Source organism: Dysidea avara, chromosome 2 (genome assembly GCF_963678975.1).
Source record: "Dysidea avara chromosome 2, odDysAvar1.4, whole genome shotgun sequence".
Taxonomy (NCBI): Eukaryota; Metazoa; Porifera; class Demospongiae; order Dictyoceratida; family Dysideidae; genus Dysidea; species Dysidea avara.
The window spans coordinates 49705256-49728245 of record NC_089273.1 but is presented as its reverse complement, the minus strand read 5'-3'; the positions used below and the strand labels follow the sequence as shown (position 1 = coordinate 49728245).

Here is a 22990-nt window from a genome sequence, read left to right as displayed (position 1 = left end):
CCTAACACACTACAGAATGCCAAGAAATGCTTATTGGATCGAAGTCATCTCATCTTTATGCAATCACTGTGAGAATAAGGACTCATTGTTCTAACTAGTCTCCATGCCAGACGGTTTGTGTGGGGGTGGCAAATAAGCTTCTAGTCACTGTTGCACACATTCTGTGACCACTGTGGAATGTTGGCAGAACCAATCAGATTGCCTTGCAGGCTCTATAAAACAAACACCAATTATTCAAATTCTTACTGTAATAAAGGACGGAAGTTTAACAATGCCATAGGCTTAGGATATTTGTTCCCCTTGTACAGAGCTCTTATAATCATTGGATTTGTGAAGTAGTGGAATTGTTGAGGAAGACCTTCAGCAATGTTTCAAATACATCATGACATTACCAGTACAATTTTCGCCTCAGCTTGCTTTGACGTGACTGGCACGATTCATCCTTGCCACAAAACAATAGCGTGATGTAATCTAATTGCATGTCAGTTTATTCATGGAAAGTGTACAACAGTGATCAGACTGTTTATTTCTCGCCCCCACACAAACTGCCTGGCATGTGAGACTAGTTAGGTACCTATATACAAATGTTGTACTTTTGCTGCATATTCAAGTTTTTTGTTATTCAGACAAAATAATTGTTAAATCTGCAATAATGGGTAAATATGTGGGAGCTGATGAAAACAGAAAAGAAACTCACTGTAGTTTCTAATAACTATGTTACATACTGTGCAGGAATTGTGATCCACAGATGTGATTACTGTTAACCATTTAATTGAGTGACTGACAGTCTACTTGCTGGCTAATGTAGTACATAGTTCTACGTATATGACTCAACCATACAGTTAAGGTACATCTTTTTTATAAAGGACAAAAATTACCAATCTTTAAGAGGTTTCATTGTAGACAAATTTGTAAATTCTCAGTGCTATCTCTTATACAGGTTATTGTACAGGAACATTTCTAATATTATTGGTAATTAGAACTGCTCCCGTACTGTATGAGTCAAGCATATGTTGAATGACCTAGTGTATGTATGGTATAATTGTGTACATATATATAAACTTATCTATTGGAACCACTATGTAACGAACCACTACGTACGTATGTAACGAACAGTTTGAGACCAACTGATGAAATCTTACTGAGAGTTTGTCCTTTAAATTGTATTCTATAGGAACCACAGAAATTTTTCTTTATAGTGGAGGGTACTTTAAGAGAGGTTCTACAGTTAGATAATCCATCAATGCTTTTTAAATTCAGGAGTAAGAGTTACATGGTGCAAGTCAAGGTTGTCGACCAACAGGAAGAATTGTATGCAAAAGAAAATGAACAAGTAGCTACAGGTATCAAAACACACATATTCAATGATCAATAAGTGGGTGTGGTTCCATGGTAGTCTACAGGCTCCCATAAGCAGGCATAGGACTTTTCTTGATGCCATGCAGACTTGTTGCGTACAGCAACACAAACCCAATAAGTGGGCATAATACCATAGAGGATGTGGGTGTGGTTCCATATATCACTTAAGACACCAAAAACATTCTCAAATGGTGCATGAGTACAGCTCCACATTAAGTCCCTTGAAATGCAACCCAAATGACCTGACACTAACACACTAATAGACCTTCAGTGCTGGTCACTGTAAAGTGTTAATAACAATAGCACTTCAAGTTCATACATGCATAAAGAAGGACAGTAGATGTACTCTATAAAATTGACGAGGATGCATTGATTTTTATTGCGGAAATTTTGAATGACATGTGCTCTTATATTATAGCACCTGAGAACTGATACCAGTAGTATGTGGGAGTAAACTTCACAACTTCATTTTTTATCCCTTAATTCTTTAGGCTATCATTAGTTGTACAAGAGATGATATGGTGACACAATTAGTACACACATAAAGTATCCACTATAGCTGTCACAACAATGGATATATCACACCTAATAGAAGTGAATACTTGATTATCTGACCTTCGACTATCAACACACTTACAGTAGATGTGTCTGTTCTATTAGAGTATTTCGTCTAAGGCGTTCATTCCATTAGAGTAACTCTGTATAAAAATAGGCTTTGATTATCTGAACATGTCTTGGTACCTAGGGGTCAGGAAGGACTGTACGAGTAATTTCTTTACAGCTGTCAGCCATGCAGGCATTATTTAAACAGTAAAGGACAATAAGTTTTCAAGCACAACTACCTTATAAATCATGGAGTAATAAAAGTACTTCTGCAAATTTACCATTGGATAAAATAGCAAATAACTTGCACTAAATCTACTACACTAACACTAATGCAGCCTTCAGGTGTGAGGATACAGCTAGCATATTGAGGTGAGCATATATACACTCTATATGTACAGCAAAATACGATTGGCTACACTCCAGCAAAAGAATATACCATTTTCTTAAAGAGGGTGATATCAATAACATGTAGCCATCAACAAAAATTAGTTGTGTAAAGGTGCTTTACAATACACACACTGGTGCTATTGTAATATACACCTAAATGCAAAACTTCAATCATGTCTTTTGTTGTTGCTGTTACCCTTGAATGCTCACAGTCAAATTGTTCATCATTAAACATAGATCAGTCATCTCACAAGATCACCATAGTACGGACTCATTGTTCCACACCTCATTTAGACGAGAAGTAAATCATTCACAATAACAATGTGAATCCACCTACAAATTAAGAACATTACACTCAATCATAGATCATCACACAAAATCATCACCACATAATAAAGTAGTGAATCATTACCTAATATAATATACCTATAATGTACATAAAAACAGCAACATTTCTGTAGTACAAGGAACATCTGAGTGGCAAATTAGGGAAAAATATTACTTTATATTGTGAATTGTGATGCAATTCAGTCTTAAACTTGTAGTCACTTGATATTACAACAATAAAATAACAAACACATAATTATCATGCTTTTGTATGTCTTCCTTTAATACTTAATAAGGTTAAGACAGATGGCTGATCAATTCAAATCACATTTTTTAATTTTTATAGTAATCTCACTTAAAATTGTCAACCATTACAACATGTTTCGGTAGTGCATTCCAATGTTCAATTATTATTCTTTAGAAAATAATTATTTCTTCACAAATTTTCATGCACTGCATGCTTGTACAATTGAATGTCAATGGGAAATGGTGGATCTGGTAAGCTGCAAGGATTGGTGCATGTTACCATGAAATTTTTGATATGTGGTTCTCTAAATTTTCTGTATACTAAGGTGGGTGGTTGTAACCTTTCATAACGATGAAAGTCACTAACTAGTTTTGAAACTCTGTGTTTAAGTGATTCAACTCTGTTAATGTCACCCTAATAATGAGGCCCATAGATTACAGCAGCATAGTCGTAGAACTGGTTGAATCAAAGTTATCTCCAATACAACAAATATCATAGCGTCCAAGGACCAAAACATCTCTTTATTAAACCCATCAAAAGCACAACTGCTTGTTCACACATATATAATACTCCTGTAAAACTATCCACGACAGCGATCAACCAAGAGATCAACACTGTGATGTTAATTTCTACTGACTTAAAAGAGGCAATCAAGTGGCTTGTATTAGCAAAACAGTAAATTAAGCTTTGTCCCCTTTTCCTGAGATGAAATCAAGGTTGATCAAATATCTTGATCACAGTCACAGATGGTTTTACAGGACCATACATAGGGGGTGACCATCCCTTGTTCAGTTATAACTGGTAAAACAGATAAGTTAACAAATGTCAGAATTTTTAAAAATTCAAACTCAACACATTCGGCAGAGCCGTTCTTCCATGAGAGAATTCGTAACACCTATAGTGACACACACAAGCACACGCACGCACAGATTTGATTTACTGTTTAAACTCAATGCAATCGGCTTAAGCTGTTCTTCCTTGCAGAGGTACAAACAGTTATGCACCTATCAATGTCAAGCCCCACCTACCCCAGGTCGGGCAGAGGTGGGGACTGTTGGGGATTTGCAAATGCGAGAATGCAAATTCCCCAACCCTGGGGACAACTTTGAGTTACGAATCCCCTACTAATTATCCCAGGAATCACAACAGTATGGAAAAGTATGGATATTCGTGTTGCAAATGCCCCTACCCTGGGGACGAGCTTGGGTGACAAATCCCCTACAAATCTTCACCTGCTTCCCGACCTGGGGTAGGTGGGGCGTGACATTGATAGGTACATTACATAGCACAAAAACGAGACACACACACACACACACACACACACACACACACACACACACACACACACATAGTGGTGTCACAAGAATCACATAGTGGTGTCACAAGAATAAACCACTAGCTGCTTCACACTCACATAATCAGTTTCACCAATACCTGTGAATAGCTCTGTGCTGCCAGATAATGCGAGACGCCACTGACAAATCAGTTCATAATGATGAGGCAGCCAGCAAGGCAGCCAGTGAGAGAAACAAGGTAAGAACAGTCCTTCTGAAAAAACGGCAGGAGAAACTAAGTGTTCTTCTAAACTGGCTCAATTTTTTCGCCCTTCTTTTCTAGCGGCTGCCAGCCTGGCGGAGAGCACGACGTTGTTGGCCCTGCTAACTAGTCTTGAACATGTCAGTATCCAGGATACGTACACAACATTATCCGGAAAAAAAATATTTCGTGAAAATTTTCTAAGTCCAAAGTGTGCCCAAAAAAAAAATTCGCCCGGACCGGACCGTCGGACCGGAAGTTTCTGATTAGCAAGCCAAGTGTTTAATATGTTCAAGTATATTTTACGGACCAGACTAGAACTAGTCTGTGTGCCAGCCCACGAGCATTTTTCCAGCTCTGTCGTGCCAGATGATTGTAGCTTGGTATTGGTCTGGTCACTCTCGTACTTTAGGCGTACGCATCTAGCTAGCTAGCTAGCTACAGCCCTGCAAAAGCCATTTTAACTACAGTAACTGTAGTTTACAGTAAATAGCAACTGTTCACGGGTGAAGTTTGCTCGTTCATATCAGAGGCGACGATTACTTAGCAATCTTAATTCCCTTAGCTACCTGGCAGCAACAATCGTTTAGATAATATAGTGTGAGTATGCTGTTCAGGTGATAGAACAAATCAAATTATTGCAAATAGTGGCTATACTCAACAACATATCAGTCTGTACATGTAGCAGCTTGAAAGCTTTTCATACAACCAAATAATTAAGCATGTGTATAGATAATGATTTGAAGCCGCACAGCCTGAATTTGTAAGCAATACTGACCTAGGAGCATATCTGTTCCAAGCATCTTCGTTTCCATGGTAGCTACCACTGAGGCCCGAGGGTACCACTATTCATCAGATCACTGATATCTGGTTGCCTTGGAACATAGAATCACACTGTTTTGCTGTCAGACTTTAAATTCCCTCTTCTTATATATAGAAGTTTCCTTTACTATAGGAAACATTGAAAACTATATGCTGATTTTGAAGACATTTCAATAAATTCCCACAGCTGGTCATAAAGTAAAGATCCAGGTTGTCAACCAAGGAACAAAGCAACAGAATAAGTAATGCTAATAATTTATATGCCACAGTCATCAAGATTCTCGTGTATGCATGCACGTCTACAAAATTTAGAATATGCATGGACTCTCTATCTGTCGCAAACAAGCCATTTGAGCTCAAAAATGAGAGCTATATAGCTACATGCTATATAACATAAACGTATGCAATTCCTGGTCAGGTTACTGACAGTTAGCCAGTGATGTCTGTCACCATCATGTAGCGTTAAATTTTTGGATATACCTGTAACTAGCACTGACTGCTGAGTATGTATGGTTCCTGTGAGTCCATTGAAAACATCGTGGCTGATTGCACAGGGTAAACTGGCTGGCATTGATAATACCAGTACTGCAATTTGTCCATGCTCCTGCATGTAGTGATGCTTTATCAGAAACCCTGAGTCAGGGGCGGGCTTTGGGGGCTGAAGCCCCCCTTCATATTAAGGCTTTACTGAATCAAATATGCTGAGTACTATAATGAACTTTTGTCTTAGCATAATTATATGATCACTAATAATACAAATGCTCATAAAACCACCTTATAAACATCTTTCCAAGATATTATCAGTAGATTTATGCTACAGTTTGTGCAATAAGGACCTGTATCAGCATTGGAGGTGTACAGGATCGAGATACTCTAATAGAGCAGTCAGCTAACTACTCTAATAGAACATTCATTGGAAACATGTAGTTGGTTCTGTTAAGGAATTTTTCCAAATCTGCCTGCACCTATACATACAATGAAGTGCATTGGTCTGTTTAAAGGGCTTCATTCATCTACTTGTGTAGTTAATATGTATGGCAATACTTAAATCAGGTACACAACTTCCATTAAAAATGCTCTCAGATTCAATCTTGTATTTTACAAATTTCAAAATTTTCCACTTTCAACATTATTATTCTAACATGCACCTATTCAGTGTTGTGCAATTGTGAGAGGAGTGCATCATGTACTTGGTTGTCTGTACCTACCCAAACTTTTCCATTAACAAAATGCTTCAGAGAGCCATACCTATAATCTACAGGCAGTATATATCAAGACACACGGTAGTGTGTCGTGCGGCCCAAGAAGCCGGCGCGTAACACCCGTGAGTATATTGACAGGAAGAAAGAAAACGAAATTTTCGCACCTCCGTAGCTCTGTGCTTCCTTGATGAAACAAGACGATTTTTGCTGTGGACATTCCCCCAAACTGCAGCACTCTACATTCCAAATTTGAGCGAAATCGCTTCACGCGTTCCCGAGATATGCGACTTCAAAAATTGGCTCAGTTTCTTCGTTTTTTTTCTTCTTATTTTTCTTTTTCTTGTCGCACACTTACAAAAACTGCTATAAAACTCGAACGCCATATCCGATTGCCTTGAAATTTGGCACACAGAAGGGGACTATAAAGGCGCATCTAGGTACCAACTTTGGCTGGAATACGATAAACAGGCAAAGAGTTATGAGCGATTATTCACGAAAAATAACACCAATATGTTGTCACGCCTACAGGGTAAACCGCGTATGGGAAAAAGCTGAAAATCGGTGGGTGAATAGGTTAACTATTGAACCTCAAACTTATTGTGGTTTGAAAGAAATCGAGCTAAAAACCAGGAAGATACAACGAAAAAACCAACAGTGTGTAACAATTACGCAATCGAGATCAGCTAATAAAAAAACGACTGCTTGCCACGCCTACCAGATAAACCGCTTAGGGTAATGCTTTGAAAATCGTTGTACAGATGGAGTAATCATCTTAGAAAGGCTCATAAATGGTGTAGAAGAATCAAACTTAAAGCCACGGAGTTATAACACGAAATCCAACTTGGTGCAGCAAGTGCGAGATCGAGATACTCTAATAGAGCAGTCATCCTAATAGAGCAGTCATCCTGAAGAGAATTCAAGAGATCAGCTAGAAATAAGAAACCTGTATAGAGATCAGCTACACACAAGTCACCCTGTAGAGAGATCAGCTACACACAAGTCACCCTATAGAGAGATCAGCTAGAAGGAGTTACCTTGTAGGGAGTTCATGCAACTATGGAAAGAGATAGTTCAGCTAGAAAAAATCACCTTGTAGAGTCAGCTACAAAGAAACCACCATGTAGAGAGTTCAGCTACAAACAAATCGCCCTGTGGAGAGATCAATAGAAGAAGTTACCTTGCAAAGAGTTCAGCTACAAAGAAACCATCATGTAGAGAGTTCAGCTACAAACAAATCTCCCTGTAGAGAGATTAGCTAGAAGAAGTTACCTTGTAGAGAGTTCAGCTACAAAGAAACCATCATGTAGAGAGTTCAGCTACAAACAAATCTCCCTGTAGAGAGATCAGCTAGAAGAAGTTACCTTGTAGAGAGTTCGGCTTCAAACAAATCACACTGTAGAAAGATCAGCTAGAAGAGGTCACCTTGTAGAGAGTTCAGTTACAAAAAAACCACCATGTAGAGAGCTCAGCTACAAACTAGTGACCTTGTAGAGACATCAGCTATAAGAAGGTACCTTGTAGAGAGTTCAGCTACAAAGAAACCATTCTTTAAAGAGCTCAGCTGCAAACAAATCACCTATAAAGAATTCAGCTACAAATAAATCACCCTGTAGAAAGATGAGCTAGAAAAAGTTACCTTGTAGAGAGTTCAGTTACAAAGAAACCACCATGTAGAGAATTCAGCTACAAACTAGTGACCCTGTAAAGACATCAGCTAGAAGAAGTTACCTTGAGAGAGTTCAGCTACAAAGAAACCATTATTTAAAGAGCTAAGCTGCAAACAAATCACCTATACAGAATTCAGCTACAAACAAATCACCATGTAGAGAGATCAGCTAGAAGAAGTTACCTTGTAGAGAGTTCAGCTATAAAGAAACCACCATGTAGAGAGTTCAGCTGCAAAGAAATCACCCTGTATAAAATTCTGCCACGAACAAATTGCCCTGTAGAAAGATCAGTTAGAAGAAGTTACCTTGTAGAGAGTTCAGCTACAAAGAAACCATTCTGTAAAGAGCTCAGCTGCAAGCAAATCACCTGTATAGAATTGAGCTACAAACAAATCACCCTGTAGAGAGATCAGCTAGAAGAAATTACTTTGTAGAGAGTTCAGCTACAAAGAAACCACCATGTAGAGAGTTCAGCTGCAAACAAATCACCCTGTAGAAAATACAGCCACAAACAAATTGCCCTGTAGAAAGATCAGTTAGAAGAAGTTACCTTTTAGAGAGTTCAGCTACAAAGAAACCACCCTGTAGTGAGATCAGCTAGAAGAAATTACCTTGTAGATCGTTCAGCTACAAACAAATCACCCTGTAGAGAGATCAGCTAGAAGAAGTTACCTTGTAGAGAGTTCAGCTACAAAGAAACCACCATGTAGAGAGTTCAGCTGCAAAGAAATCACCCTGTAGAAAATTCTGCCAGAAACAAATTGCCCTGTAGAAAGATCAGTTAGAAGAAGTTACCTTTTAGAGAGTTCAGCTACAAAGAAACCATTCTGTAAAGAGCTCAGCTGCAAACAAATCACCTGTACAGAATTCATCTACAAACAAATCACCCTGTAGAGAGATCAGCTAGAAGAAGTTAACTTGTAGAGAGTTCAGCTACAAAGAAACCATCATTTAGAAAGTTCAGCTTCAAACAAATCACCTGTAGAGAGTTCAGCTACAAACAAATCTCCCTGTAGAGAGATCAGCTAGAAGAAGTTACCTTGTAGAGAGTGAAGCTACAAACAAATCACCCTATTGAAAGATCAGCTAGAAGAAGTCAACTTGCAGAAAGTTCAGTTACAAAGAAACCACCATGTAGAGAGTTCAGCTACAAACTAGCCACCTTGTAGAGACATCAGCTAGAAAAGTTACCTTGTAGAGAGTTCAGCTACAAAGAAACCATTCTGTAAAGAGCTCAGCTGCAAACAAATCACCTGTACAGAATTCAGCTACAAACAAATCACCCTGTAGAGAGATCAGCTAGAAGAAATTACCTTGTAGATAGTTCAGCTACAAACAAATCACCCTGTAGAAAGATCAGTTAGAAGAAGTTACTTTGTAGAGAGTTCAGCTACAAAGAAACCATTTTGTAAAGAGCTCAGCTGCAAACAAATCACTTGTACAGAATTCAGCTACGAACAAATCACCCTGTAGAGAGATCAGCTAGAAGAAGTTACCTTGTAGATAGTTCAGCTACAAACAAATCTCCCTGTAGAGAGATCAGCTAGAAGAAATTAATTTGTAGAGAGTTCAGCTACAAAGAAACCATTCTGTAAAGAGCTCAGCTGCAAACAAATCACCTGTACAGAATTCAGCTACAAACAAATCACCCTTTAGAGAGATCAGCTAGAAGATATTACCTTGTAGATAGTTCAGCTACAAACAAATCACCCTGTAGAAAGATCAGTTAGAAGAAGTTACCTTGTAGAGAGTTCAGCTACAAAGAAATCATTTTGTAAAGAGCTCAGCTGCAAACAAATCACTTGTACAGAATTCAGCTACAAACAAATCACCCTGTAGAGAGATCAGCTAGAAGAAATTACCTTGTAGATAGTTCAGCTACAAACAAATCACCCTGTAGAAAGATCAGTTAGAAGAAGTTATTTTGTAGAGAGTTCAGCTACAAAGAAACCATTTTGTAAAGAGCTCAGCTGCAAACACATTACCTGTACAGAATTCAGCTGCGAACAAATTACCCTTTAGAGAGATCAGCTAGAAGAAGTTACCTTGTAGATAGTTCAGCTACAAACAAATCTCCCTGTAGAGAGATCAGCTAGAAGAAATTACCTTGTAGAGAGTTCAGCTACAAAGAAACCATTCTGTAAAGAGCTCAGCTGCAAACAAATCACCTGTACAGAATTCAGCTACAAACAAATCACCCTGTAGAGAGATCAGCTAGAAGATATTACCTTGTAGATAGTTCAGCTACAAACAAATCACCCTGTAGAAAGATCAGTTAGAAGAAGTTACCTTGTAGAGAGTTCAGCTACAAAGAAACCATTTTGTAAAGAGCTCAGCTGCAAACACATCACCTGTACAGAATTCAGCTACGAACAAATCACCCTTTAGAGAGATCAGCTAGAAGAAGTTACCTTGTAGATAGTACAGCTACAAACAAATCTCCCTGTAGAGAGATCAGCTAGAAGAAATTGCCTTGTAGAGAGTTCAGCTACAAAGAAACCATCATGTGGAGAGTTCAGCTGCAAAGAAATCACCACTGCCCAAATTTCAAGGCAATAGCTCTTTCCAATCTGAAGTTATCAATTGTCAAAGTTGGCAAATTGGATGTGTGTGGAAGGCCCCTTTTTGCAAATCCGGTCACATATGTATTATATATATAATTTGTACATTTACTGATAAAATATTTAAAGTATATCTACTTCATTTTTACTTCTTCCTGTAGTAAAGAAAAAAAACATAGGTTAAAAAAGTCCCAAAGCTGGCCATAGGCCGGTTTTGGGGTATACAAATACAAAAAGAAATGAAATCTAATCCAAAACAGCCAAGCTGTAAATAAAGTGTGTGGCCCTCAGAAAGGCTATGGTGAAAAAAGATGTGAAATCCAAGGTGGCGGCCAAGAAATGGCTGTGATGGTAGGTTAATGGTAAAAATTTTAATAACGACAATTCAGGTGAATTTTTGTGCTGCTTCACAAAATTTACCTGAATTGTCATTATTAAATTTTTTACCATTAACCTACCATCACAGCCATTTCTTGGCTGCCACCTTGGATTTCACATCTTTTTTCACCATAGCCTTTCTGAGGGCTGCACACTTTTTTTACAGCTTGGCTGTTTTGGATTAGATAATATCTACAGGCAGAAAATATTATGAATTTTATGTGGAAATGCCTCCAAATTGCAGTATTTTAGCATCTATTTTTCAAAATTTTTCTGGGGGGGGGCATGCCCCCAGACCCCCTAGTTCCAGCATGCTTTGCATGCTGGGAAGTGTGCTTCATACACCTCTATACCCAAGAGATTAGTACCTTGAGTTTGCCCCCCCCTTTTATAAATCCTAAATCCGCCCCTGTGAGTATAGTGCAGGGACGGATCCAGGGGGGCTTTGGGAGCTGAAGCCCATATCATGTCCCCATCTAGCAAGCAAACTGTAAATGACAATGCATGGGCCACTCACGATTGCATGGGTGTAGTTACAATTAATAATAATAATGTATGTGCATTATTATACAATTCACTACAGGGGCGGATCTAGGATTTATAAAGGGGGGGGGGGGGGGGGGGGCTAACTCAAGGTACTAATCTCTTGGGTAGAGGTGTGCAAAGCACACTTCGGAACTAGGGGGGTCTGGGGGCATGCCCCCCCCCCCCCCCCCCCCCCTCCCAGGAGATTTTTGAAAACTAGATGCTAAAATACTGCAATTTGGAGACATTTACACATAACATTCATACTATTTTCTGCCTGTAGATATTTTATATACTGCCTTTAGATTATAGGTATGGCTCTCTGAAGCGTTTTGTTAATGGAAAAGTTTGGGTAGGTACAGACAACCAAGTACATGATGCACCCTCTCACAATTGCACAACACTAAATAGGTGCATGTTAGAATAATAATGCTGAAAGTGGAAAATTCTGAAATTTGAACAATACAATATTGAATCTGAGAGCCTTCTCAATGGAAATTGTGTACCTGAATTGTGACCAGATTTTACAGAACCGATCCAAATCGCACATCAGGCAAAATCAAACTAACACCACCAGTGGATAGCTACACTATCGTACTACAAGTTTTGACCCTTAGCACTACTCAAACTACACGAGGCTGGTTTTTACACACGTCTTTTCTGGGTGGTGTGGAGTGCTCAAATGGCGGTTTCAGGCCTTGTGAAGGACCTGGCTTGGCAAGAGTCAGTGGTTTGCTGGTGGACAGCCTTATAACGTTGGCCAGACGTGTTCTCTGGTGATTTTGCTACATATCAGCCACTAAGGAGCCAGCACAGCCCTGTAATCTGGTGTCTGGACTCCAATCGTGGTCTGCCTCCATTTTGAGGTCTAACGTTTGCCCTCCCCGCCACCCCCCAGCCTCCACCCGTTTGTGAGCACTCGTGATACTACTTCGCTCGTCCAACTGCTCAGATTTTCTATCTTATTTGGCGGGAAACTGTACAAGCAGCTACTTGTACTGGAAGTGGCGTGAAAGGTAACAGATTGATGCATCTTTTGTGTAAATGTCATACGCGTGCTTGCTATCCTTGGAGAGTTATGCTGACTTGAATTCTTTAAAACCGTTTATCTCGGAACTTCTAATGTGCGATTTGGATCGTTTTTCCAAAATCCAGTCACAATTAAGTATTGCCATACATATTAACTACAAAAGTAGATGAATGAAGCCCTTTAAACAGACCAATGCACTTCAGTGTATGTATAGGTGCAGGCAGATTTGGAAAAATTCCATAACAGAACTAACTATATGTTTCCAGTGAATGTTCTATTAGAGTAGTTAGCTGACTGCTCTATTAGAGTATCTCGATCTTGTACACCTCCAATGCTGATCGGGGTCCTTGTTGCATAAACTTTAGCATAAATCCACTGATAATACCTTGGAAAGATGTTTATAAGGTGGTTTTATGAGTATTTGTATTATTAGTGATCATATAATTATGCTAAGACAAAATTTCATTATAATACTCAGTATATTGATCAAGTAAAACCTAAAAGTGAAGGGGGGGAGCATAATAATAATATGACTTCATGAGTCTGGGAAAACTCTTACTATCAATGACAGCAGAATTGATTTTTCACAGCAAACACAAAGCTACATGTACATGAATACATCATCAATTTTTATTGTCAGAGTTAAGAGGTCAGTTTTTGCAGTGAGTTCTGGGCTAGTGTAAGACAGATCAATTTAAACTATATGTTATGGACTAATGTTTATACACACTGTCACTGAGCCATTTGGATCATCTGGGGATTTGTGGGGAAGACCCAATAACAGAGACTGTTCCCTCCCTTCTGCCACGTCATAACCCAAGACATAATTGTACCAAACCTATAAAAGGTATCAGAATTATTTAATTACAATTGCTCTGTCAATTAAAGGAGGATGTGATGTAGCTAATGACTTGTAATAATGCACACACATTATTAATTGTAATTACACCTAATCCCATGCACCTTGATGTAATATAACTTTTTGTAAAAATTGCTGTAGTTTCATGTTGTTGTGTCTCATTGAAGTGGGGATGTACCTGTGTGTGTTTTTGTAACCATTGTTTGATGTGAATTTTTTGAGTGATTATAACACCCTGATCTATAAGTTTCATGTGGAAACAGGACTGCTATATGTACACTGTGGTATTGCGCATGAATCAGATTTTTAACAAGTCAAGCATTAAAAAGACTTGCACACATGTCCTTTCCATCTGTTGTCACATACACACATTGTGAACCTTCTTGAGCTCTGCCAGAAAGTTCCGCTTTTGTCCCATTTTGATACCAGTATGCAATTCCACATGGTCAGATTTCTAGTCCTCTGTGTATAATTATACAAACCAATATCACATGAAAATATTACAGTATAACTTACTGTGTAACATTACAGCAGTTTTTACAGTCTAACATGTTATAGCTATACGTACGCAAAACACAATTGCAAGTATTATAAAAAAGGCCATAGCTATTATTTTTGATTGGCCAATTTTCCTTGATCTATATCAGAAGAAAAAGTGTTTATTAATTTGATCAATGCTGCTGTTGGTTATATACACACTGAAACAAAGTTTTGGTTCTGGCATGCAGCAATAGCTAACTATCCTTCCAAGAAGTTTCTTGCTCAGACTGCTCAGCAGCTCAGTGACACCTATATAGCTATAGCTAGGCAACAACTAGCAACAAATAGCTACAGTGGGAGTTTACTCCATGGACTACACTCTTTTATAGGCTTAAAAATGATTAGCAATTTCTATAGCATAAATACAGAGAACTTTTTGTCATTCTCCACAATCACAACAAGAGGACACAACATGAAATTATTCAAGCCACATGCAAATTGCTTATTGAGATCATCCTTCTTTTCAGTTAGAGTGATTAACGATTGGAATTCTTTACCCCAATCAGTGATTGACTCTAACTCCCCTAATCAATTTAAGAATCTGCTGGACAGACACTATTGTAATATAATGAATGATTTTTAATGGGTATAGCTACTTAATTGTGTGTGTGATTTGGATGTACAGGCTACGCCTCTATCCAAAATTTAATTAATTACTTACTGAATTAATTTACATATTAAATTTAAAATATACCTCCCCAGAGAAGTCACACATGGCCTCGCACATGGCTAATCTGCAATCTATGTCCCTGAATCACCTACACTGAATCTTTAACCATCTTACGACTTCGTGTACGGCTAAATCCGCCGAGGCTAAATCTTCACTCTTCACTGAGTGTCCACTTCGAAACAATGGCACACTACATTATGCTGAGATAGCTACTGAAACTCTGATGGGGCCCGAAAACCCGCGAAACCATCAGCTTTCAGCCTTTAGAGCCTTGCACACGGAATTCAAAAAGCACTCACGATCATGAAAACATCTATCCACGTGCATGCATACATTAATTATACCTCTTCCGGTCTGGTCCGTAAAATAGACCTACTAAACACCTAGCTTGCTAAGCAGGAACTTCCGGTCCGACGGTCCGGTCCGGTCCGTAAAATAGACACCCCCTGGTTTGCCCTGGTACTTGTTGTAGGAGATAACACTGGCAGATACTGGTTTGGAACATAAATTAATTTGTTTACAAACTTAAACAACAGCATCAGACGTGCCTGATTCCTACGATCTGATTGGTTGCACCAGTTTTTGGTAATCCGGTACAACTCCAAGGTCCTTGTTCATGGGCTCCAACAGCATTTACCTGAAACATTCAAACTTTACGCTGACCTTCCACGTTATCTAGCTAGTTCCAGCCCTCCTAGTACCATCCCAACCAATCTTTCCTCCACCCTCAGCAGGCCTGACTTGGTATTGGTTTCTAATGATTCCATTTGTTTGTTCGAATTGACAGTACCAACTAATACCCAGCAACTTCTTCTTGCTGCTAGAGCTAGAAAGGAAGATCGATATAGCTCCTTGCAATATGACCTCCAGCTTTCTGGGTTAACTGTCAATCTTGTTCCAATTGAAATTGGTTGTTTAGGCCACTTTTTGCCAGAAACAATTGCTCAAATGGCTACTGCTTGTGAAGTGCCAAAGAAAACCATAAGATCCTTGTTTGAGTAGGCAGCTCGCATTGCTGTGTCCTGTTCTTACAGAATTTTTAATTCTAGAGCCTCCCCGGGCTGGGATCTTTTAGACCACCTTAGGTAAACTTTAAGTATTACATATATGTAGATATAGTTGTTTTTTTTTTGTTTCTTTTTTTGTGTATTGTAAGTTAATTTACCTTTAGTTAATGTAAGTCTTGCCAGCTAGGGCTCCTGTACTGATCCATCAGCACATGGTACCCCTGTGTCTAGGCCCCTGTATGTTTGTAATGTATATTTTGTCTTAATCAGTAAGACGTCTATTCTTCTTCTATACTAAGCATACCAGACCCTTACTCTATTCGAATGGGCGGGCGCCGCCAGACTACTCAGCCAGATGGTCAATAAACTTTAATCCACACCATACTCTGCACACAGGTAGTCTACTTGACTTGGAAGTGATCACTGCAGTAAATGTTGCAGTATTTCCTGCAAGTCTGCTGTGCTCCAGATCAAGAAACGTCTTTTTTTTCGCCGATCGTCGATGTGCACGACGCCACTACCAAATATATATTTTAAATTAATTCCGGCCCTAATGGCACTCCCATCCTCCTCGATCTCTAGCTAGAAGTTAAACCTACTTTAATTTATAAAAGACAAAAAGCAGAAAAAAGCTGCTAAACCTACAGAGCCTATACTAGGGTCCGCAATCCGAAAAATCAACTTTTACAAATCGAACCCCCTACCATTGTGGGATGTTCATTGTGGTATCCCATTGCTAGATCCACCATAAAACCGGAGGCACAATTGTTGTCTTCACAGAAATATCGATTTTAGTATTTCGTGAGATGCAAAAATTATTTTTTAAATTTCGTGCTCCACACAAAGAACAGGATAGAACTTGCTGCTTAGCTAGATATTATCTAGAGTTAATGTAATTAAAAAGTATGCACAGTAATAAGAAAATGATTCACTGGGTTCCTGGCACAGGGTTGCTTTCTCTCAAAAAGCAGAAAACGAAACACAAATTTTCGAATTCAAACTGCCCTACCAGCCAAGACAAGAAAAGCCAACTCTTCCTCATAGTGATGTGTTAAGGTTGGATGCATAGTCTGTCTATGCTGTTAGTCTGGAAAGGATCTGAGACTTCTCACCATCTGGGTGAAGAACGTCAAAATTTTCGTGCGTCATTTCAAGGGATTCTCTCAATGGTACCAAAGTGCTTTCCAGTACTTCTGATGCCACACTGGTAACTTAATTTTGTTTAGAATGATGATAAATGATGGATCAAAACGTTTGGTAGTAGTAGTAGTTGGTGTTTCTGTAATTTCATATGATGCAGTATACCAGCAGCTCACCAGGAGCTCCACCCAGCTCGAATCAAAAATGAAAGATTTTGTTTTTTTCGGTTTGTTTTGCAGCATAATGGTGATGTAGGGTGATCTAGTGAAGATTTGAAGCTGCTGTGGAGCGTGAGAGGTGAAGTCAAATTTGGACGATTTTGCTGCCTCCCTTGATGCATAGCTTAGAACGAGGCGTGGAAGCCGTGGATGAAATAATAATTGACAACCGCTGCTACCAAACGTTCAGGGACATCTTTTGCCATAGTTTTAGTTTATAATTGATGATTGTTGTGGCTGCAGAAGTACTGGAAATGGCTAGAAAGCTCGACACAATTCTTTGATGCTGCAGAAAATTTTGACGCTCGTCACCCAGATGGTGAGAAGTCTTAGATCTTTTCCAAACTAACAGCATAGACAGACTATGCACCCAACCGTATCGAAATACTATGAGGAAGAGTTGGCTTCTCTTGCCCTGGGTGATAGGGCAGTTTGAATTCGAAACTTCGTATTTCTTTGTCTGTTTTTTCAAAGAAAGCAACCCTGTGCCGGGCACCCGGCAAATCATTTACTTCTTTCTGTGCGTACTTTTCAACTACAACAACTCTGGATACGATTTGGCTAAGTAGCAAGTTTCATCTGGTCCTTTGTGTGGAGCACGAAATTAAAAATAATAAACTTTGCATCTTGCGAGATACTGAAAACAATATTTCTGTGAAGACAACAATCGTGCCTCCGGTTTCATGGTGGATCAAGCAATGGGATACTACAATGAACATCCCACAATGGTAGGGGGATTGATTTGTAGAAGTTGATTTTTCGGATTGCGGACCCTACCTATACACAGACCTACAAAACACCGCATGGACCTCCAGCATACACTGCCAAATATTAACACTACCAAATATTAATTAATTATATTAAACTACTTATACTCCATAGTAAGAGTGTACAACCTCTCAAAGCTTGAGAGAAAGTTTTGGCTCAAAAGAATAGCATTGCAAATTACGACGGCGAAAAATCGATCGGAATTCAAGGTATTTCGCGTTATTTTCACTAGAAGGGATGGACGAAGTTTGCTGCCACTCTAGTGTTTTCTTGATTAGACCTACCTCTACACATGAATATAGTTTGTAAGTCGATTTGAAGATATCGATTTTTCGGTTTGCGGACCCTACAGTATCTGTGGTACGCCTGAGTCAGTTCTCAGAAGTCCGCCATACTTGAACACTGCTGAGGTGTTAACTTCGTTAGAAATCAGTTGCTAAGCGATGATAAGTGATTATAATGTGACCAATGGTGACATTGTTGAGCATTGAAAGACTTGTTAATTGTCATGTCTGGGCGAGTGAATCACCAAGAAGTGAGTTTTTTTTTGAAGTCATCAATTGTCCATAGTTCCGTCAGGGCTGGCCCCAGTACTGGGGCCTTGTTCAGGGGCTGATCCAGGGGGGGTGGATGGGGTGGCTAGCCACCCACCCTGGATTAAACTATATATCACGGCATGCAAATTAAGCATTAACAGCTCATACTAATCATATAAAACACTACTTGTACACATTTTTCTGCTATGTTTAGTTGCAAACTCTTTACATATTTGTTCAACATTCAGTTGAAAGCTAAATCCTTGCATTGCTAACACCCCAAGGTTGCCCAGTCTTTCATCCGTCATAGTGGTGCGCAACCACAAATGAATTTGCCTGAGACAAGAAAAGGTCCTTTCTGCTTCAGTGCTTCCAATCGGAAGTATTACCAATATGCACAGGAGTTCTCTTATATTGGGGAAGAATATTGGATCTGCATCTTCACTCAGCAAGTGAGTTATAGACTTCTCCTTTAAAGTGGCATGGAATTTATTGCAGTGAGCTTTCCATCTAGCAAGTTCACTGTCAAGGTCATCTTCTGCTGGTAGCAAATGACTCCATTTAGATTTTAAGATGATACACAGTTGATGTTCGTCTTTTGTGGTAATTACAGTGGGCACCAATGCACACAGTTCATAATGTGCTCGTGTATCTACAGAAAATCTGGCTTCCAATTCACTTATAATTGAGTCTAACAAAGGAATGGTAATTGTCACTCTCCAGTAATCAGTTGGTGAGCTTACTGTAGGGTTTGGTCTAGTTTGACGGCCTCTTATAACACGGGGCATACTTTCGCTGCTGCTAATATCCCTGCATAGATTTAGAGCTTTATGATAAATTCTATTATGTTCAGCATTTACATTTTCACGAAGTTGCTTGTAATGCTCCTTGACTTCATCAACTTTTTTAAAACCAAAGTATACCTCTTGTAGTCTACCTTGTAAACATTCTGCAATTGGTTTAATCGGCTCCAATAATTCTTTTGATAGCAAAAATGCAACCACGTGCTCAAAGCTAGTAAAAATGTGCTTCAAACCATTAGCAGTGCTACGAGATTCAGAATCCCAGTTCCAAGTATTTCCATCAGGATAAATTTCATTGTCATCATCAGCAGGTGAACAAATATGTTCCCAAGTCTTAATAAGGTAAGGATACAATTCTAAAATTGTGGTGAAAGTATTATGCCGTTCAACCCATCTTGTTTTACACAGCCCATTTATCTTAGATTTCCTGGCAGATGGACACAAGCGCTGAATTATGTGTTCAAGAAACCGTTGTCTCTTTGGAGAGTTGTGGAAGTATAAGAACACCTGATGACAGTTATCAATCATATTTTTTACAGCTTGAACCTTTGAAGAATGGCATATTACTAGATTCAAACTATGCAGGCAGCAACCTTGAAATTCTGCATCTGGTGCATTATTCTTTATATGTGCTTGTACACCAGAATTTGAAGAGCTCATGGAAGCTGTTGTATCGTATGCCTGCCCTCGGCAATTTTTAACATCAATTTCATGTTTTTGTAAAACTTGCAAGATGCCATCTGCAATGCTTTTCCCAGTTATCCTCTGAAGAAAATGGAAGTCAAGTAACACTTCGTGCTTTATTGGCTTCACACGAAAATTTTCATTATCAATTTCCAAGAACCTTAAGCAAACCGACAAAATCTCCTTACCATGAGATGTAGCTTCATCAGCAATTAATGAAAAATGTGGACACTTCTGTATGCAGGTTCGATAAAATGCACGAATTTGGTCAGCAGCTATTTCCAGTATCTCGTTTTGAACGGTCTTACTTGTATATTTTGCATTCTTTGGACCAAGTATTAAGTGTTCGCTCAGTGCTTTATTGTTCTTTGCCAGCAATCTAAGTATGGCAATGAAATTTCCTTCATTTCTTAATGGCTCCTGTGTAAAGTTCACCTTATCCTGATTGTGACCTTGGAGAGAAATTCGTTGCTTTGCACACAATAATACTGTCTCAGCAATTGTTGGCAATACTTCAGTATTAAATTTAAAATTCTTAGAGCTTTTATCAATTAACTGACTATCGATTCTTGATTCAGGATTAGCCCACCTTCTTGTAAATTCAAAGGCATGATCTACTGCTCTCAAATGATATGCATGTTTGGCATGCCTCTCCATCAACTCCTTGGATTTGTTGTAATTCTTGAAGGGCGTACACACAAATGCACCGAGATGTGTCTTTTCACTGTCAGTTAAAAACAAAATGCAGGGCAAACACCATCCTCCTTGACTATTCTCCAAACCATAACGTAACCATTTGTAATCTTGAAGCCATCGAGATTGAAAAGTTATCTGTTTTCTTTTCCTTCCTCCAGAAACAGTGAAGTAGACTGTGTCAAAATCAGTGCTCCTTAGATTGCTTTGTGATGAAGTAATCAATTCATATTTTTCATGATCTTTTATTATTCTTGATCTACTAATGGCCACTTGCAGAATATCACTAGATTCTGAGTTAGATACAAAGTTCACGTTAGGATAAGATGGCTCACCATTGCTATTAAATTCAACAGGATCACTATCATGGAAAGTTTCTGGTGCAACCTCACGGCAAAGCTCACCAGTTGATTGTTGAAGGCTCACTGTCAAATTATCTGGCCAGTTAGCTGCTTCAATGAAATCCGCATTAACTCTAATACTTTCAGTAGTGGAAGGGGTAGCCTCTGTCTCTTCATTTATGCCCTGAGATTGACATTCATTCCCATCACTGTCATTGTTGATACCACTTTCATTAGTGATTGTGACTGGAGTTTCACTTCCAGACTCAGTCTCATTGTCAATCAAACCTTCTTCCCCAACTTCACTGTCACTGTTACTTCCATCAGTAGTAAGGGTTTCACTTAGAGGATTCTGTCCTTGTTGGGCTATAACTTTTGATCTAAAATAATCTAAAATAGACCTGGACATCTGTACAAACTAGCACATGGCATCTACACTAACAGTGCACTTTATTTGAAGCAAAACCTTCAGGTGGACATTTATTATTATGGTTTTGTTCATTTACAGCTGCAGTTGTTAAATGGACATAATAGCACAGCTGCCAACAAGTTTTTAAACTATATGCTGTAGCTAGCTTTACAGTGTTTCTTCTAAACAGCTAGTACACTGTCTGAAATTCTAGCTAGTAGCTACATACAATTGTTCTTTTCAGTCAAAATCACTTCCAGATTCAATCTAATTCTTTGGTGGATTCAGGGTGGAGGGAAGGGGGCTACGGTAAAACTTTTGTTCTTATACAGTAACTGTTAGCTGCTACTGCTTTTCTTAGCTGCTACTGCTCTAACTACACTACAGTGTACAGATACAATTTATCCTAAAGGGACCCTTTTAGGATATTGTATCTGTACACTATAGTGTAGTTAGGGCAGTAGCAGTAGCAGCCAACAGTTACTGTATAAGAACAAAAGTTTTGAAACTAAGTAAAATTTGATCTAAATAGCATGTTTTGAACACCTAATTTTAAAAATTTTCCTGGGGGGGCATGCCCCCAGACCCCCCTAGACAGCTCGTGCTTCGCACTTCGCTAAGCGTGCTCCGCACGCTGTCTGCAGTCACCTCTCTCACCAGTGTATAGCTACACCCTTACTGCACATGTAAAGCTTGTGAACTAAGCCAGCCACCCCCTTTCATTTATTCCTGGATCAGCCCCTGTTGTTGCTTTAGAATATTAATTTTAGGAATCTTTTTCATAATAAAATAAGTTTAACTCAGCACAGTGACTGGCTATTTTATTAGGCCACTCCAATTAAATTTTCTCTTCCCATCCACAGGGCCAGAGAAGACGCCGTTCCTGTTGGTCAGGCCAGAGCCAGACCAATAATCTGAAGCTGTATCAACTGCATAGCTGACTAGCTCGAACTTTATTACTTCTAGGCTTAAGTCTATTATGCCCCAAAATCTTCCAATTATTCTTTTTGATTCACCAATAAATATTGTGACTGGATTTTGGAAAAAAAATCCAATGTAACATTATAAGTTTCGAGATAAATGGTTTTAAAGAATTCAAGTCAGCATAACTTTCCAAGGATAGCAAGCACACATGTGAAATTTACACAATAGATGCAACATTCTATTACCTTTCAGACCACTTCCAGTACTTGTAGCTGTTTGCAAAATTTCCTGCCAAATATTCTAGTCTCCAAGTTGACGACTCTTTTTGCTGATCACCAAGATGTCAGGGTGTATGCTGACTTAAACGGTTTTCACTTTAATGAATTGCCACAGGAAATTATTCCTTCAACAGTATTGATCACACCTTATCGTCCTGACCTCATTCTCTATAATTCCCATTATTCTTTGATGGGTATTATTGAATTAACCTGCCCTCTTGACTCACAACAGCACCTTGAGTCTGCTCACTGTCGAAAGCAACAAAAGCCTGAATATTTGCAGCTGTTTGCAGAGTTGGACCATTTGAATATCGCTAATTATTACAGTACTGTGGAAGTTAGCGTCTTGGGTCACTACCTTCCCGATTCAGTCAATGCACTTAAAGATGTAGTTTTTTTCATGGATCAAGATTTATTGTTTTCAAAAGCCAGTGTTAGAGCTGTTTTGAATGAAATGGCTGGGGCATCAATTT

At 38.9% G+C, this 22990-nt stretch overlaps 1 protein-coding gene and 1 long non-coding RNA gene across 2 annotated transcripts; both read right to left on the bottom strand.

Moving 5' to 3' along the window:
- Window positions 1–1837: 1837 nt before the first annotated feature.
- Window positions 1838–4622, bottom strand: LOC136246245 (uncharacterized). The gene is made up of 3 exons (XR_010696327.1): window positions 4341–4622; window positions 1997–2685; window positions 1838–1944 (listed from the first exon to the last, which is right to left on the bottom strand). It is a non-coding gene; the product is annotated as an uncharacterized lncRNA (long non-coding RNA).
- Window positions 4623–18539: 13917 nt separating this feature from the next.
- Window positions 18540–22053, bottom strand: LOC136247549 (52 kDa repressor of the inhibitor of the protein kinase-like). The gene has a single exon (XM_066039305.1). The coding sequence runs from the start codon at window positions 21313–21315 to the stop codon at window positions 18553–18555; it is 2763 nt and encodes a 920-aa protein (XP_065895377.1). The 5' UTR covers window positions 21316–22053; the 3' UTR covers window positions 18540–18552.
- Between the last annotated feature and the right edge of the window lie 937 nt (window positions 22054–22990).